The 16,045-nt window shown below is 42.5% G+C and overlaps 2 protein-coding genes across 3 annotated transcripts in view; one reads left to right on the top strand and one right to left on the bottom strand.

Moving 5' to 3' along the window:
* The first annotated feature begins 1,447 nt into the window (after nucleotides 1-1,447).
* On the top strand, nucleotides 1,448-8,599 carry traf3ip2l (TRAF3 interacting protein 2-like). Of its 2 annotated transcripts, none has more exons than XM_023155502.3 (10): nucleotides 1,448-1,674; nucleotides 3,280-3,378; nucleotides 3,552-4,195; nucleotides 4,276-4,318; nucleotides 4,427-4,491; nucleotides 4,572-4,669; nucleotides 5,184-5,252; nucleotides 5,462-5,578; nucleotides 5,704-5,778; nucleotides 5,886-8,599. In XM_023155502.3, the coding sequence occupies exons 2-10, from the start codon at nucleotides 3,314-3,316 to the stop codon at nucleotides 6,030-6,032; spliced, it is 1,323 nt and encodes a 440-aa protein (XP_023011270.3). In that variant the 5' UTR covers nucleotides 1,448-1,674; nucleotides 3,280-3,313; the 3' UTR covers nucleotides 6,033-8,599. The 2 variants fall into 2 exon arrangements, with proteins under 2 accessions (XP_023011270.3, XP_014269786.3); XM_014414300.3 differs by having other exon boundaries at nucleotides 3,277-3,378.
* A 537-nt stretch (nucleotides 8,600-9,136) lies between these two features.
* Nucleotides 9,137-16,045, bottom strand: part of wwc3 (WWC family member 3) — a 41,608-nt gene continuing 34,699 nt past the window's right edge. Inside the window, exons 14-23 of the mRNA XM_004557050.4 lie at nucleotides 15,935-16,021; nucleotides 14,967-15,162; nucleotides 14,703-14,873; nucleotides 14,102-14,193; nucleotides 13,851-13,998; nucleotides 13,599-13,763; nucleotides 11,353-11,445; nucleotides 11,041-11,271; nucleotides 10,833-10,960; nucleotides 9,137-9,917 (exon numbers count right to left, since the gene is read on the bottom strand). Coding sequence (XP_004557107.3) covers nucleotides 9,851-9,917; nucleotides 10,833-10,960; nucleotides 11,041-11,271; nucleotides 11,353-11,445; nucleotides 13,599-13,763; nucleotides 13,851-13,998; nucleotides 14,102-14,193; nucleotides 14,703-14,873; nucleotides 14,967-15,162; nucleotides 15,935-16,021 — 1,378 coding nt within the window. The 3' untranslated portion in view covers nucleotides 9,137-9,850. The remainder of the gene's footprint in view (nucleotides 9,918-10,832; nucleotides 10,961-11,040; nucleotides 11,272-11,352; nucleotides 11,446-13,598; nucleotides 13,764-13,850; nucleotides 13,999-14,101; nucleotides 14,194-14,702; nucleotides 14,874-14,966; nucleotides 15,163-15,934; nucleotides 16,022-16,045) is intronic.

Here is a 16,045-nt window from a genome sequence, read left to right as displayed (position 1 = left end):
CTCTTTGACCTTGATTCTTTTCTTTTTTTTCTCTTGTAGGTTTGTTGCTATGCAGACAGTTGGTATGAGGTGTTTGCACTGATATGCTGTGATTGGTTTTCACCAAAACGTGGCGATGTGCATTTTGAATGCACATCGCCTCATGATGAAAACACCCAACTGCAAATAAATAAACAGTTTATTAATAATACATTTTCAGATGATGATGATAAGATGCCAATTAACAATCTATGAAGAACATAAAAAAATCTAACTGTGGGACCAGATTAACGTTAGAGAAAATAGTTAATCTGCTGATTTAGTGCAGAGAGGTGTAAATATTTTAATTTGAATGAATTATCTCACGGCTGAGTGCTGCTCTTTATTTGTAAGGTGAATTGAGCTTTGAAAGTTTTTGATATTTTCATTTTTATTGCACAAAAGGACGAGAGCGCGACGGTAAAGCGTTAAGTGCATCCAGAACAAAAACAACAGCGATATGATGCTAACGGCAAGATAGCCAAGAATAGCCAGAGTGAATGCTGAGTGAATGCCGACCCCAGCCCAACAAACAGATGAGCACTCAGGCTGGAGCCAGTGTTCGTGTTTCTTCAGTCGAATCACTGTAGCGATTGCTTTGAAGTCTCTGTGCTGGTTTTGAACTTTGTGCTGTGGGCTTTTTGTTCATACCTAAATCTAAGAGAAAATCATATGTGTGTACTGATTAGGACAGGGATTTGTGTTGGTGTGTGGGGCTGTAGCCTCAGGTTTATATTTTTGAATGGTGATTGTGAGACGGTGTTAAGTACATTACTTAATTACTCAAGTTACATACTGCATTACTTTTAAGAAAAGTAGTCTGTAATTTGTGTAATATGTTACTTCCTGAGTAGTTAATCCAACACTGATCACAACAAAGAGGGGAAATAGCTTCAGCAGTCACTAACATTTGACCCACAGCATAGAGTTCATTTGCATGCATGTAATGTCTTTGATATGCTGCTTAGCGATGGCGGCGACTCTCAAAGCAGAGCCAGTGGAAACCCAGTGAGAATCAATAAGTGATATGGAATCGCTGAATTCTTATTAATTCCCATCCCTACTTATCATTTTCAACTTGAAGACTCAGGTTACATTATTAAGGCGTGGCACTTTTTTATAAGGAGCCACAAATAAAAAAATAAAAAATAATTCAGCTCTTCATCCTCTCTTTCCAAATATGATCACTCACCAGCTGACACTGCTTTTAAATGTAGGGTCCAAAACCAACAGGTCACATTAAACAGTGGCTACCTCCATCTTTTCAATACAGTCTGTGGATCAGGAGGTTTAATGACTACATGTAAATCAATTAGTAAACTCTGTGTGTGTGTGTGTGTGTGTGTGTGTGTGTGTGTGTGTGTGTGTGTGTGTGTGGGAAGTCTATTGGGTGAAGGTGGAGTTTTTGGGGTGGGCGGTGCAGCTCGGCAGAACGCTAAAGATCAAACTGGCTCCGGTCTGTGCGTCAGTGTCTTTCATGTGTCTCGCGGAAACGTGGGTAAAAAGGACAATTATTACTGAGGCTCGAGCTCTTCTTTCGTTAATTAATATTTCTCTGAGACTCTTCGAGGACCGTTTTCCCCTTTGAGGTGTTCCTGTGTTTCCACGCCGCGGCTCAGTGACCTGAAGGAGGCTTGATGAGTGGAAGCAGCGTCGGTGAGTTGAGTTATTACGCTTACACAACACGTTACCTGGTCACGCGCTTTACAAACCACCTCACGCTTATCACACCTTAAATATATATATATATCTATATATATATATCTATATATAGATATATATATATTAATAGTTTGTTATTTAGTTTTCTCTTTGTCTTTGAGCATTTTTCTTCTTTCTTTAAGCTCAGACAGAAGTGAAAGTCACGGCAGATTGTACTACAGCTAATTTAACGCTCGTAGTGATGTGAAAATTGAAAGTGTGATTATTGGAACGCTGTGTGTGTGTGTGTGTGTGTGTGTGTGTGTGTGTGTGTGTGTGTGTGTGTGTGTGTGTGTGTGTGTGTGTGTGTGTGTGTATGCTTTATGTTGAACCGCAGGAAGTCAGCCTGAAATTTAAGCAGACGAAGAAATATCTGGGTCAGCGTCAGTGGAAAGTGCAAACTGCGACCACAGATCGGCTTTTAATGAGTGTGATTTACATTTACGGGAACTATCAGGGGTGTGTTGGAAGACAAACCCACCTAAAACGAGGTTACACGGCTTCTCTGTGGAGAAAGTCAGTGGAAAAATGAACGGTGACCCTAAAAAACGATCTAAGGGGATGCGATAGACTTATTTTTCTCTTTAATTCACTGAAAGCAGTTTTCATGGAAGTTTGAGCGCTTTAAAAACAAAACACAAAAAGACATCGGGAAGACCTCTGAAATCCCAGAGGCAAGTTTTACATTTTAAAATGTTTGTGGTTTGATTTCTCCGGTAAATGAGAACCATCATTTCCTTATTCCCACATGTGCGTTTCCTGATGTGTTGACCATTAAACATTTAGAGAAAAGTCCCCTGTGTGGGAGGCACGTTTCTTGCAAATCAAGTCAAAAAGACACCGAGTGTGGGCAGATATCAGAAGTGCTTTATGAGTTTGTTCACCTCGAATAAAAGTGGTCCCGAGTTGACTGAGCTGGGTTTATTATAATAAAACGTCCAAACAGGATTAAAAAAAAATAATCCGACCTCCGTCTACTAACTACTACTGTAATATTATAGAAATGACAAAACAATCACACAAGAGAAAGTGTAATTTATTTACACAGCCTGCCTCACCAAGAGTGTTTCTGCAGGTATTATTATTATTAATAATAATGTATACTTTATTGATCCCCGTGGGGAAATTATTCTCTCTGCATTTAACCCGTTCACTCAGTGAAACAGTCGGCAGCCACCAATCCAGCGTCCGGGGAGCAGTGTGTAGGGACTGTACCTTGCTCAGGGGTACCTCAGGGTAGCCGTTCAGTGGATTTGAACCCCCGACCTTCCGATCATGAGGTGACCACGCCCCATGGGGGGACCACGCTACCTACTGTGCACTGTGTGGAGTTTGCAGTAATGTAGGGCCGTTCATAAATTTGGCTTTAACAGCTCATCAGCTCTGTTTCTTTAAATATGTCAACTAAATATATCAACTTTTATCTGGATGTTAATCACAACATGTACTGCCGTTCATCTTGTCTCACAGACAAGGGACTGTTTACACCTCCTGTTCACATCATAATTTCACATTTTCGGGTTCTTTAAATACCCACGTGTGTGTTTTTATCTCCAGCAGAATTTCATGTGCATCTCAAACCCCACACACATGGATGTCAGGAGGAAAAGGTCCAATGATGCTGCCCACGTCGGTCTACTCGGTTTCAACAACTACTAGGTGAGAGAAACACTGCACGCATCCCAGCGCCTTTCTGCTGTGCTTTCACTTGAAAGTCACAGAGGATATCACACTTGATAAGAGCTGATAAAGTGCGTGAAACAGAAGTTCCACTAAAGTCAGACTGAAATTAATTTGCCTTCCCCCGTTTTGGTAAATGTTCCGGCTCACAGTCACATCAGCCACCTGGTCAGTCACCGCAACACACCTGAAGAAGACGATGAAACCATGAGTGCAGAGCTGAGAGACCCCAGCATTCTTTCCAAACCGGAGTCCGCCTCCGACCCTCTGGGCCACCACCCTCTTTCAGACCGTGATGGCTCTCTGTTCGGCAAGCAGAGCCTGGACACAGAGGAGCACAAGCACATTAGGATCTTCCCCCAGTCCAGCTTCTGCCCATCCCAGCCCTCTCGCAGCTTGCCAGCTGGGTACAGCCCCCAAACTCCTTTCCCGAGCCAGGCATACAGCGGCTGGCTCCACCCGAGTTTCGCCAGCAGTTGGTCGGGATATCCCAACAGCCTGCCGTCCTGTCTGAGCCAGAAAGATTACTCCAGCTGTTCTGGAGAGAGCTGCCTCTCCAGATGCAAGTTCCTGTCCCTCCCCGGCACTCACAGCAGCATGGGCAGCTTAGAGCAGCCTCTCTCTCTGCGCTCCAACCCGCCTTCAGCCAACCTGTACCACCACACGTTATCGCCATACTCGTGTGCACCACAGGGGCCCGCCTGCTGTGCTCAGTGCCCTGCAGACGCCTTCAACAGGGAGCCTATGGTCAACAAGCATCCCTGGCCTGAGTACCACCCAGCTTACCGCCAGTACTGTAAGTTTGCCGGACCCTTTTTTAACCTTTAAACCACGCACAGACCGCAGCCGGTATTTATTTTGTCTGTACTGCTGCAGATGCAGGTGACTGCAGAGTTCCTGCAGGTGGATTCACACAGATGTGAGTTTTGATTTTTTTATTTATTTTTTTTTAAAAATTACAATTAAATTCTTTCTCACTCTGTTGCTTGTTTCTGCTATTAAAATAATTTTTTTTAACTACATACAGCGGACACAATGTTCCAGTCAAAGAGAAGCGCCCTCCTTGCAGCGCGCCGCTGTCTCTGGAGCAGAGTGAGTGCTCACGAGCAGATCAGACGCCTGGTCCTGTTGTCAGACGATCCCGCCTCTGAAAAAGTTTGTTTTTGTTGCAGGGCGTGTCTTCGTCACTTACGAAGCAGACAACGACAAGCATGTCAACGAGATCATCAAATTTGTGGCTCTGCTGCGGCACAACGGCTTTGACACGCACGTACGTGCAGCTTTTAGTCTTTTTGTGTGTTTTGTTTGAGCAACTTAAAATGTCAGGAGCTGGAAAAAAAACAGTTAAAATTCAGCTGGCTAGATTTTAACAAACATTTTAAAAAACTTTGTCATTGTAATACTAAAGTTACAAATTTAGGTGCAATTATTATAAATATAGTATATAATAAATAGCTTATTAAATAGCTTACTGTATATCCATTTAAACAAGTGATTTTTGAACTAAATTGTGATTCCTGCCTATTTTTGTAATTTCCTCCCAGAGTGAATGCTGGATGCTACAGATGAACTTTTAGTCTAGACTCTCATCAGCTCATCACGTTACATATTTCTTGCTTTCATTTTGTTGGTGACTCTGAGTTTCTGTTAATATCTTACAAGTTATTGCGTGTTATTTGTCAGCTTGTCCTGTTAACTGGCTTTACACAATTAAAATGTATAAAGAATTTGTGTGTTTTCTGCGCAGGGTTAAACTGTCTGACTCGCAGCTTTGCTTGTTTCAGATCGACATTTTCGAGCAGCAGTTCAGAAGCATAAGCAAGATTGACTTCATGGAGCGATACCTGAGTGAGGTAAAAAAAAAAAAAAAAGCAAACTGTCGGTGAAATTCTTTCATGATGATCAAATTGAATGAAAACAATTTAAATTGAGTAATCTGCCTACAGAGGAAGTCATTTTCACATCTAGGAACTCAAGACGTTCTGCAAGAGTGAACTTGTTGCATGAAGAAGTTTGATAGCTGCAGTAGCTTACTGCCAGTTGTAATTTTCTCTTGTCTTAGAAAGAGTATCTCATCATCATCATCATCAGCCCCAAGTACTACGAGACGGTGACCGCTTCCCCTGCTGGCCTGGAGAGCGACGAGAGGACCTACAACACGGTTTACATACATAAACAGGTGAGCGACCTGAATGTGGTCCAAACGAAGACTGAAATAATCTTAACGAGAGCGAAAAACTGCGTGCTCTCATCGCCGCTGTGAAATCAAATTGTGTATGTGGTTTTCCTGTGTGTGTCACTCAGCTGCAGAATGAATTCATCCAGAATGGAAGCAAGAATTTCAGGTTCATTCCTATCCTGTTCCCCGGGGCTAAAAAGGTAATTTTTACATGTCTTCCTGAGTGAGATCACGCCACTGATTCCACCCACCACCCAGTCTCACACCCTGTTTTGTTTCTTGTTGTTTTGTTTGAATGTATAATCAGTGCCACGTGCCTAACTGGCTCCAGAACACACATGTATATGGATGGCCACGTGATCGGGATGACATCCTGCGGCGGCTGATGAGGGTCGAGAAGTACAACCCACCTCCTATCGGGGAGCTTCCGACCATAGTCTCCATCCCCATTTAAAAAAACTCTGAGCTGGATTCACAGACTGGACTTAAATCTTATTGGCTGTTGGTCATTAAGGAGGTGGACAGAGTGATGAGGTGCTTTTGTGAACAGACAGATGTTGTGTGTTTAAATTAACATATAGAGAAGTGCCAGTGTTGGTCTGAGATAGACGTGCAGACTCAGGCTTTTTTTTTTTTTTTAAAATATATATATCTTTGCCGTTGTGCATCATGCTGTATGTGCACTGGTGCTACTCCACCTCGTGTTTGTTTGTTTGTTTTGTTTTTGTTGTTTTGTTGTTGTTTTTTAAAGGGGGTCTATTATCATTCCCAGCCCAAGATAATGTTACTCTTGGAATCGGGAGCTTTGCCTGATTCACAGATCAAAGCAATCCTTATTCACCGTACAGCTGCAGAGACCGAGGAGAGTGCAAGCCATGTTGTTTTGTTAAAGCTACAGTTTGCACATGTCGCCTGAATGCGTCGTGTGCAGGTAATCACGAAGTTGCGTTTTTGAAAAGAACACAGCTGTGAGGACACAGTCTCTGGATGTGAGTGTGCAGAACAGGCAGAACGGTGTGTGCGTGCAAAAAACAAATTAAATTTTATGTGAGAACTGTTTGAGGAAAGCTTTCGTTTTCACATCTCGAGCACCTACGTTGGACTTAAACTGAGGGTGTGCCTCCTAGTAGTTGATGGTTACACTTGATTTATAGGACTAGTAAATTGCTCCTCAATAATGTACGCTTCACGCAGAGCACAGCAGGGAAAACGCTGATAGCAGAACAGGTTTCAACCCCAACTTTAGCACTGCTTTCACTCAGGGCCCAACAATACCAGACCTGGTTCAACCTGGTTTCACCTGGTTGAACATTGGTCAAGCTGGGCGAACAGTAGATACACGGGTTCAACAGCCTGGGATTTACTTTATGTATATACACTGATCTCCTTGTACATGTTTATATTAAACATCTCAAACTGGAGCGATCTACAGTACTGTGCAAAAGTCTTGAGTCACTGCTCATTTTTTAAAATACATTATCACCTTTATTCTCCAACATAGCCTAAACTCTCTGAGACGAACCTTCTGGTAATTTTCTCCAGGCTTCATTCAAAGCTGTTTTTTGAATGTCGGCTGCCTTTTGTTCTGTTCTCTGTCAAGATCACACTTCAATAATGTTGACGTCCGGGCTTCATGACTAACAGTGTTGCGTGTTGGTTTTTTTGTCTTTTCTGTCCGGATTTGCTTTTAGCAGATTGACAGTGGTCTCATACACAATGTCAATCAGAGGAAAGTATTGGATGGTGGATCAAAACCTGATGGTACTTTCAGCATTCCTAAGACCATGAATTTTGACAAGATTCCCCACCATGTTTTACAGATGACCGCTATTGGCCCCTGATCTCATCCTTATGGACTGACCGTGATTTAAACCAAAAATTTTCCAATTTGAATTTGTTACCACTGATTCTTCGCTCCAGTTCTCGCGTAATTTCGCATACTTCTTTTTCCCTTCCTTACAAATGGCTTCTTCACAGCCTTTCACTGAGACCACTTCTGATGAGGGAATCACCTTGTTGATGTAAACTTACTATTTTATGTCTATCAAACTGTGTTAGCTTTGGCTTTTTTCATATAATAAACAAAAGACACGGAAATACAGCATCCAACTGGCAGACTTGCAAAAGCACCAAGAGATACAATTTAAAAAGAACTTCTTTGCAAAGTTGTATTATGTAAAAACACAACACTGGTTCATCCCTTGAGTTAGGTGCCTTTTTTGTGCTCTGGTGATAAGTAGGTGACTGAGTGGCTTAACTAACAAAAGTTCCTCTGAAAATGGACAGGTACGGGGACTGGGCTGAAAGCTCAAGTCTACTTAAAGTCTGGCTCCCTGGATGTGAAGAAATGAAGTGTGGCTCAGGCCTTTTACACAGTACTGCATGTGACAGAAATTTAGGCAAAACATAATAGTTCCCCTTTAATTTTAAAGCCTGAAAACACAGATTCGTGAATGTTTGTTTGTTTTACTGGACATCTCCTACACGTCACTACAAACAGATGTATATGTGTTTGAGTGGAACAGCAGGGCTCTCACTTACGATGTGCAAACATTGACCCAGATACTATATTCTCTCAGCCTTTATGACCTATTACAGGTGCCTGTTCATTTTGAACAGCTGCTCAACTGGACGCATAACACAGTGGTTTGTCATCGTGTTTTCTTATATTGTGTGTGGTTCGTATTGTTTAAAGAGAATGCAGGTGCGGGTAAAAATGGTTTGTGGCTTTTGTATTTGCATTTATACCTCTCTGTAAGCTGCACCCGAATTCATTTTCTCTAACCCACTTTTGTTAATTTATGTTCCAACTAAGTTATTCTTAAAAAGTTTTAGCAATTATTTTTTTCTGTATGAGCGTTAAAGTGTGTTGTCGTCCCCCCTAGCATCTAACCTTTTGTACTGAATACAACAAAAAGAGCAGGGGGGTAATCTGGTGTTTTTCATGTTCCTTCTGCATTGGAAACTATTCTCAGGGGATCCTTGATGCTATGTTACAATAAAAGTATTGAATGACTTGCCCCCGAGCTGTCCTCTGAAAAATGCACAAGCGTTTGTAAAATTGGCCCCAAAAAATACAGACAAGCAGAGGCACGCTCCTGGGCTTCGTGGGGCCTCTACAAAAAGCAAGCTGAATTTTTCGGTTTAGAGACGAACCATGAGAACTTTAAGGTTTGATTGCAGATGTGTCAACACGTCGCTGCCTCTGATGCCTCCATGAGAAATCCAACTGAGTCGCTTTGTCTGCTAACGAAACCTCTGAAGCGGCGCTGCAGTCGAATTACATCTGCTGCCTCTCCTTGCGTTATGAAAAAACTTCAACAGGATGTTGTATAAAGATAATTAGCTGACACAGCTGCCTGCTTCTCAAGAATCTGCAAATTTAGACTCAAATGGGTCATCGGAGGCTGGCTGTGGTTAGAGAAAAATCTTGTGTAATGCTGTGACACATTTAAAGAAAGCGCCTGCGTGTGCAGAATATGACACCACCTCCATCCTCGCACAGGTTGAATAAATACATTAAAATCCTGCTTTTTGCACAACTGATTACAAGCGAGATACAGATTAATGGTTTTATCTTCACAAGAGGTAACACTGCAGATGTTCATACATTAAGAAAAAAATCTGAATACAGTGTTTCATATATTCATCCATATATTGAAAAGTACATGAAATAATATTAATTTTAATAACAATAAAAGGACAATGACATCTGTAACAAAAGTGGATTACAAAGTGACTTTTTATGCAAATAACTCTTAAGAATTAGGAGACAAATCAGACAATAATTCAATTTTACTGTATGTAAAAACACTGAAGTGCTATTTGTTCAAAGCTACAAAATACACTTAAAAAAAGCAGGAAGAGTTCTTTTTTATTTCCTTCAAGGAAAAGTACTATAAAATAAGTTACAGTACAGTGAATTTGTTCAAACTGACTTTTGTTCCCGTCTTCCAGCCTTTTGTAAGCACAAACAGAAGATAGTCATACAGGAGCAGAGAGGGAGATTGTTCGAAAGTCACTTTCCTCAAAAAAAAGAAACGAGCAGCCGCGCTGTCGTCGATAACTGTGCATCTTTAGTGTGTTTGTGTTTACAATAATCACACAAATGTTTCTGAAAATGTGAAACCTTTGAGCTTTGAGTCTTCATAGTCTGCTGGTCACGTCGCCTGTGGCCTTAGAAGAAATCTTGGTACTTCATAAGCTCAAAAAAAAAAAAAAAAAAAAGGCACAAATACTTCATGTTTAGTCACATAACACAGAGACGAGCTCTCATACATCGTCAGCCGGCAAAGGAGGTATGTTGAACCTTGGTCTTGTGAAAAAAGCCATCTTCTCTCTGCAGGCAAAGACAACGACTTGTTATAATTAATATGCCGTTTTTAGTAAAAGCTTCCTAATCAGCAGTGATCTTGTGAACTGTGCCGTGTCTCTTTGGTGTTTGACTTTTAAATCAGTGTAGACAAAAGTTCTGTCGTTTTGTGTTTCGTACACTTTGCTGCTTTGACCGTAGATTTTCGGTCAGTTTTGCACAATGTGTCATTTTTGCATTGTGACATTGTGCTGTGTAAGGCTGGAAAAATGCACACATGGTCACCAAATTGGTCCTGAATTGATGGATATTTTTAGTTAGTCCTTAAAGAGCAGGTGGATCAGCAACTTGGAGTGCTGATAAAGCAGGAATGGATCGTCGCTGATCAGTTAGGTCTAGACTTTGATGTCCAATGTGTCAGAGATTTGCAGACGTTATGAATGAAGAAGAAAGATCAGTCTTTGCATGAACTTGACTTATTTGCCAGTAAAAGTTTTAGAAATTCTTCTCCTGCTACTTGTCACATTTCTGATTATTTAAGTCTTAAAGAATTTAATTTAGTGGAACCCACTGTTTGGGCCTGCCATGACTTTCTTCTGATGGAAATAACCACAAATGTAACATTATGTAAGGTTCCTGATTTAAACTATGGATATGTGATATGAATAAAGTAGGAGCTCTGTAGATCTTAAGTTTCTAAACAACAGTCCTCTTCCACGATATCTTTCTTCAGAACACGAGGAAGGAATAGATGCCAAGCTAAATTTAAGACTTCTTCTGGGGTCAGCGGGTGTTCATAGCATACAGCTGAAACAGATTTTAGCTGACTTATATATCACATCAGTTTAACCTGAAGTGCAGCCTCTGCTGACAGGCACAGTAATTTTCCTGGACTTCGGTGCCGTGACTAACAATGTGAAAACTGATCAGTGCATTTCTCACCTGAACGTCTGCACAGGCAGCGGCTCCTTCTGGCTCTGCCCTCTCATCTGTAGAACCTCCTTAGAGGCCTTCCTCAGCCTCCTCTCTGCCGCCTCTTCCTGACGTTGCTCCTGCTTGCTTTGGTTGGCCTGTAAAGCAGCAAAAACTGTCAAACGCTGCTGGGAGAGGCGTATTTGTAAGGGAGCTGCAGCCCACTCAGTTTCCTCACCTGTCTCTGGGCCTCTCTGAGCAGGCATCGAAAGCGCTCGTCCCTCAGCGCCCAGTTGGGGAGCTCGGTGGCCTCCGTGGTCTGCGGCTCCTCCAGTCGCAGCTTCAGCTCTCTCAGGGCGCTCAGCTCCTCCATCAGCTGCCTCTGACGGGTCCTGCAGGCCTGGAGATCCAGCTCCAGGTCCAGGGAGGTGCGCGTCGGCTGCTCGGCCAGGGGGGAGCGGTACGACTGCTGCTCACACACAGACAACTCAGGTAAACGACAAAAAAACCCGTACAGGCACAGGGTGAAAGAGACATAATGAGAACGTACCTGCTTATATCGCAGTGTTCTTCTTTCCAATGTGTTTCTAACAAAAGGCGACTTCTTTGGTAGAGTTGAGCTGTCACTGTCACTGCGATACAGCTGAAAGAAACAATAACATCCACTTTAAGGCCACAGCTCACCCTAAAATCAAATACATGTTTCCACTGCCCCATGGTGCCAAATAATCCAGCTAGATTATTTTAGTGCGAGTTGCCTTATTTTAAAGTGAGCCACACTTAGTAATGTGCAAAACTCTTGAGCCGACCCTAATTTCTTTACATTTTGTTATGAATATGGAAAATATGGCAGTGATTTATTTCATGTTTAAACTGGCCCAAATGTTTTAGTTAATTACAGACAAGTGGAGACACGGACTTCCCTGCAAGGCTTTGTGCACCAAAAACGGTTTGAACAATTCTAATTAGCTTGAATGTCAATATTTGGTGCGACCACCTTTATCCTTTAACACAGCTTGGACTCTCTCAGACCAGCCTTCTGTAAGTAGTGTTCAGGAACAGTTCTCCAGGCTTTCAAGGACATTCAAAGCTCTTCTTTGGAAGAACATGATCCCACACTACTTCAATAATGTTAAGGTCCGGGCTCTGGGGAGGCCAGTCCATTGTTGTTTCCCATCAGATGCTAAATTAATCACATCACTTCGACAAGATTCCCAACACTGCTGACTGAAATGTAGCCTCAAACTACAACAAACCATGGTTTATAGATTTTGGAATAAAATTGGATCGCTCCATAAGTACGATGGCCCTCAGTGATGCCTGTAATTTGGAACACCTCAGCCTTTGCTCCCTGTTTCCCTTCCTTAAGAATGGCTACTTGACAGCCACTCTTCCACTGAGACAACATCTGATGAGGCTTCAGGGCCAAATGTATCTCTCAGGTCCTGTGCCAGGTCCTATTTCTTTCTTTTATACACCGATTTATTTTAGGACTGCCATTTCCACTTCAGCTTCAGGTCCAATTCAATTCAATTTATTTATATAGCACCAAATCACAACAACAGTCGCCTCAAGGCACTTTATATAGTAAGGTAGACCCTACAATAATACCTTCAGAGAAAAAAAACCCAACAACCATATGACCCCCTATGAGCAAGCTATTTGGCGACAGTGGGAAGGAAAAACTCTCTTTTAACAGGAAGAAACCTCCGGCAGAACCAGGCTCAGGGAGGGGCGGGGCCATCTGCTGCGACTGGTTGGAGTGAGAGAAGGAAGACAATGCACTGATGTAGTTTTTTAGGACTGCCATTTCCACTTTATGGACACTTTGCACAGTATTCCAAAAGTTTTCAGCTTATTCCTCGTTCTATACTATTTTAAGCAAATATATTGTCTTTGGCATTTTTCATATATTCAATTAGTTTTTCATAGATTTAAGATGCATTTGGTTCTTTACCAAGTCGTGTGTTACATGTAAACACAACACTGCTTCGTACTTTGAATTAGGGGCCTTTTTTATGGTTGAATGATTCATAGATAAGAGTTAAGTGTGGCACAAAGGACTAAAAATCATTCATCTCACAAAAAATGTGAGACACTCATTCATGTTTCTTTCCACAAATCATGACCCAGTTAGTCTAAAAACACAAACCTGTTACCGCACTACACCCACCGATCTTAGCGCTGCAGACGAAAGCGCAAATCTACACAGGATGTAAACACTTAAAGTCGTCCCCTCACAGCTGAGCAGAAACTAGCTGTGCACTTCTTTTGGTTGGCAAATGTAGACAGTAGAGAGAAATTAGTTCCGACATGAAACTGCTCACAACAGCGTTTGTGGATTTTATTTGGGTATTTTAGTAACTAGGTCATGATTTCTGGAAAGAGACACAGCTGTCAGATGATGTTTTTGAGCTATATATATATTAAGATAAAGGAGACACCTCCACAGCTGATGGGCAACTCAAACCAAACAATACAGTATAAATGTTCCTGGAGGTGGGCGGGGCGCAGGCGGGTGGCAGAAAGTCATAATTATGGTTGACAAGGTTGAATGTTGTCTGTTTAACTTGCTGTAAAACAGTTAATTACATTCAAGAATCAGCTCATGTTTGAACATTTTAAATACTTAAAATGAGGGGGGGCTTTCCTGCACATTGTCTGCACATTAATCGTGCACGGCCTTTTCATCCAGATGGATATACAGCATGACAGGAAAGAAAGATGAGAATTACACTACACATCTTATATTCGTATCTATATGCTGTCACTTTTATAATAAAATAAAATACTCACCCTGCACACATACTGATTCCGAGCGCCCGGTGAGAAGGTCTGGGAGCGAACGATGGTGCTACCACGCATGAACGGCGAGGCGTGACCCCAGCGGCCTCCCCGCTCTTTAGGTCGGACTCGCACCGGCTCTGGGAACATGCCTTCTGTCATGGTTGCCTTTTCTACCTACAAAAAATGTATGAACAGAACTTTTAATGCCAGATTTTTTTCCCCCAATAAGAATCTCCTCACTACCAAAGCGTCACCTCGTACCTTTATTGTTGAGGGTTTGCAGACTGTCTGGTCACAGCGTCCTCCGGTGGTGATGCAGATTCCCTCTGCACACAGGCCCTCTGAGCAGGGAGCGGCGAATGCAATGCTGTTGCTGCAGCCGCTGTCCACTGACTCCGCCTGCCAACTCCTGAAAAATGCACCATCCTCATAAAGGTACAAACATGACAGGGGCCAAAACGATGTATTTATTTGTCAAAGCAAAATCTAGCCTGAGAGGAGGATAATGTCACCTTTCCGACGCTGCCTCCCCAGGCTCGTCCTTCTTCTCCCGCTCCTCCAGGTGGGTGGGGGTGTTGCGTGACAGCAGATTGCATGCAGTGTCCTGTAACATCACATTTTAATCCCTCAAAAAAGATCTTCAGTCTTTCATCACTCCCCTCCCTCTGACTGCTGAGGCTGGAGCATGCAGGCTGACTTGGCTTCTGACACACATTCTTGTCAATTACGCACTTGAACAAGCTACACGCCTGCAGGCCGTTGGCTACAAGCTGCTATTCAACAATGGGAATGTGAATTTATCCAAAAGAATTAGCAGGATTACAACTTACAGGATCCAGTGAACAAAATTAGTTTACTCAGGCTCAGCTCTTGGAACCACAGGCTGCGGCTTTATTGTGGATGTAGCAACTGTAATGTCAATCTGGTTTATATACGCGATTTGACACCTTAATGTTTTGGGCAAAATGACTATTTGGTCTGAATTCTCCCTGACCAGGTCCTCCAGACGCAGTCACACAGCCAAAGTCTTTGTTTTTAACTGATTTTTACCTGAGCAGCACCGTCCAGCTGCTTCCTGACACTGCTGTTATTGACTAAATAAAATATGTTTACCATGGCTCCGGGCCTTTGTTCGTCAACCTGGCCATCCTGGTGTCTGCGTTGGATGACGTTCCTCTGTTCAGGCCTTTGTGACTCTGTCCCATTCAACATCTGCACTCGCAGCCAGTGGTAAACCATCTCTGGGCTCCCCTCACAATCTGCCAGGCTCACCTGGGCTTTACCCTGCAGGCAAACACAGGACATTTTAATCTGAACAGCTGTAACCCCAGTCTCCACCAGCAGTGAGGTTATGGTAGCTGAGCCCTTCAGACCCACCAGCAGCTCTTCCTGAGCCTGAGGTCCCAGTGAGCAGACAGACAGCTGCAGAACGCACACCGCCAGGGCGTTTGCTGGGACAGGAATGCGGAAGCCTTCGTTGAAAGTCATCTGGGATTGTGGCTCCAATGCTGTACAACAGTAAAACGCACAGGCCCTGCTGCCGTCCAGTGAAATCAGGTGCACCTTCACATACCTGAAGAACAACGCATGAAAAGAACAATACTCAGACTTCTACTTAATGCGAATGAGTGTCCTCAGAGTGCTGAGACAGAAAAGATTCAGAGTGTTGGCTCAAGTAAAAGGAACACTATAGGAAGAAGGACGTTTCTACTCCCTTTGTCATTGAGTCTGCCTTTACAACTATTTTAAAAATGGGCTGTTCTAAAGAGCTCAATAAATTCCTCTGTGATATGATGCAACATATCAGTTTGTGAAATTTCTTCCCCTGATATTCCACGAACAACTGCAGGAGGCAAACTGGAGATAAGTGGGTGCCTTTAAACGCAAAGTGCAAAGATCAAGGAAAGTCTAACGAAGTACTCGGACATCCTTTTAACTGTAATGTTTATGGCTGAATACAGCTCGTGCAGTGTTGTTTTGCTGTTGATATGTTATTCTTATTCCATGTAATAAAAACAGGATAGTGAGCCAATGCTCCAGCCTGTGCACCAGGCCTATCATCTCAGTGGCCTGACAGTCTCAATACGAGTTAGAAAAGATATGGGAAATTTAGCTAAACAGATTAATGATTAAAAAAAAAAAAAAAAAACTGCATAAATTTTTTAAAAAGTTGACTTTTAAACTAGAAATCCATCAAGTCTGTTCTTTTTAACCTAAACTGGAGTAGCAGCAGTTTCCCTGTGCATCCCGTAAACTAACCATCTGATTAATATAGAGTCATCTCCTTCTGCCACTTTAACTCTTCCACAAGTATTTCTTTCATTTTCAGAGCTGAAAGTACTCACACTTTATAGCCGTCTCTCACAATTGACCTATTTAAATTTTTGACTTGTAACAGATGCAGTCGCAGAGACTGAGAACTGGACTCCCACCTGTGAAGAGAGAATACAGTTCAT

This window comes from Maylandia zebra, linkage group LG23, assembly GCF_041146795.1.
Source record: "Maylandia zebra isolate NMK-2024a linkage group LG23, Mzebra_GT3a, whole genome shotgun sequence".
NCBI lineage: Eukaryota > Metazoa > Chordata > Actinopteri > Cichliformes > Cichlidae > Maylandia > Maylandia zebra.
Note: the sequence above shows the minus strand (reverse complement) of the source record. Positions and strands in the feature narration are given on the sequence as shown.

What these genes read in the sequence shown, in the direction of transcription:
- traf3ip2l (XM_023155502.3), top strand. Translation starts at nt 3,314, where the DNA reads ATGTCAGGAGGAAAAGGTCCAATGATGCTGCCCACGTCGGTCTACTCG. An exon ending in CCCAGCTTACCGCCAGTACT is followed by an intron (nt 4,196 to 4,275) that starts GTAAGTTTGCCG and finishes GTACTGCTGCAG; the next exon opens with ATGCAGGTGACTGCAGAGTT. An exon ending in GCCGCTGTCTCTGGAGCAGA is followed by an intron (nt 4,492 to 4,571) that starts GTGAGTGCTCAC and finishes TTTTTGTTGCAG; the next exon opens with GGCGTGTCTTCGTCACTTAC.